This window comes from Mustela nigripes, chromosome 10 (genome assembly GCF_022355385.1).
Source record: "Mustela nigripes isolate SB6536 chromosome 10, MUSNIG.SB6536, whole genome shotgun sequence".
In the NCBI taxonomy this organism is placed as follows: Eukaryota; Metazoa; Chordata; class Mammalia; order Carnivora; family Mustelidae; genus Mustela; species Mustela nigripes.
Window position 1 is genome coordinate 65,366,164 of NC_081566.1, and position 1,278 is coordinate 65,367,441.

The window sequence follows — 1,278 nt, forward strand, 5'->3', positions numbered from 1 at the left end:
CTGGTGCCCAGCCCGGGCAGCCCGCTGCCCCACGTGGGGGCCGCCCTCACAGTCACCACCCACCCCCACATCAGCATCAAGTCGGAGCCCGTGTCCCCCAGCCGGGAGCGCAGCCCCGCACCGCCGCCCCCAGCCGTGTTCCCGGCCACCCGCCCCGAGCCTGGCGACGGCCTCAGCAGCCCGGCCAGCGGCTCCTACGAGACCGGGGACCGGGACGACGGACGGGGGGACTTCGGGCCCACGCTGGGCCTGCTGCGCCCGGCCCAGGAGCCCGAGGCCGAGGGCCCTGCTGTGAAGAGGATGCGGCTGGACACCTGGGTACTGTAGCGCCGCCCCTCCCGCCGCCGGCCTGCTGCACCCCGGGGCCGCCCCCACCCCCGAGCCCCCACACCCGGGATGCCTCTGGGCCGCCCCTGCCCTGCCACAGGCCCCTCCAAGCCGGCCCAGCCCTGCGGGGAGAGGGGAATGGGGGGTGCCTAGCCCGGGGCTGGGCCCTGACCCCCGCCGTCTCCTCTCTCCGCAGACATTAAAGTGACGATTCCCACCCCCTCCTCTCAGCCTCCCGACGAAGAGCTGACAATCTCACCGCCCACCCCTCCCCGCCCTGGGCTCCTCCCGCTCGACCCCCACTTCCTTTTGTGCTCCGTGTCCTGTTGACGGTTACGTTTGTGTATAATTATTATATTATTATTATTATTATTATATTTTTTTTAATTTGGATTCTCGCTCTGGAGAGGAGGACGGTCCCGCCCCCCCCCCCCCCCCCCCCCCCATTTCCCTGGTCGGGGGGGCGGGGTTTTTGCGGGAAGGGGGGGGGACACTTTGCACGTTGTACACATATGCTGCAGGAGGGGTGGGAGCCCGATGGGCCTCTGGGACAGGACAGGTGCCGAGCCCTGCATGTGGAGCCTTCCCACCCCGTCCCCCCAGACAGAGGGAAATAACCAAAAAACCTACCAAACGACAAAACCCCTTACAATAGACTGAAACCCCAAAGTCAGCCTGTTGGGTGGGTTTGTGTTTCGGGGGGAGGCGAGGCACAGGTTCTGGAAAGGGTCTCTGCGCCTGGGCTCTTCCTGTGGCCGCAGGCACCTGGGGCAGAGCACCCCCGCCTGGCCCCCGGCACCCCTGCACGCACAGCACGCACCCCCGAGGTGTGGGGGTACTGGCCGAGATTCTGGCCTGGGATTCTGAGGCTGGGGGCAGGGTTTGAGGTGGGGACCCCTTGGAAGCACATTTAGAGAGAAAGATGGAGAGCCGTGAGGAGGGGCCGAGAGC

At 67.1% G+C, this 1,278-nt stretch overlaps 1 protein-coding gene across 2 annotated transcripts in view; it reads left to right on the forward strand.

Annotated features, from left to right (window-relative positions):
- Nucleotides 1-666, forward strand: part of MEF2D (myocyte enhancer factor 2D) — a 27,145-nt gene extending 26,479 nt beyond the window's left edge. The window contains exons 11-12 of one of the 2 annotated variants that reach the window (XM_059413657.1): nucleotides 12-318; nucleotides 524-666. In XM_059413657.1, the coding sequence (XP_059269640.1) occupies nucleotides 12-318; nucleotides 524-535 (319 nt within the window). In that variant the 3' untranslated portion in view covers nucleotides 536-666. The remainder of the gene's footprint in view (nucleotides 1-11; nucleotides 319-523) is intronic. The other variant, XM_059413658.1, reaches the window with a different exon arrangement.
- The last annotated feature ends 612 nt before the right edge of the window (nucleotides 667-1,278 follow it).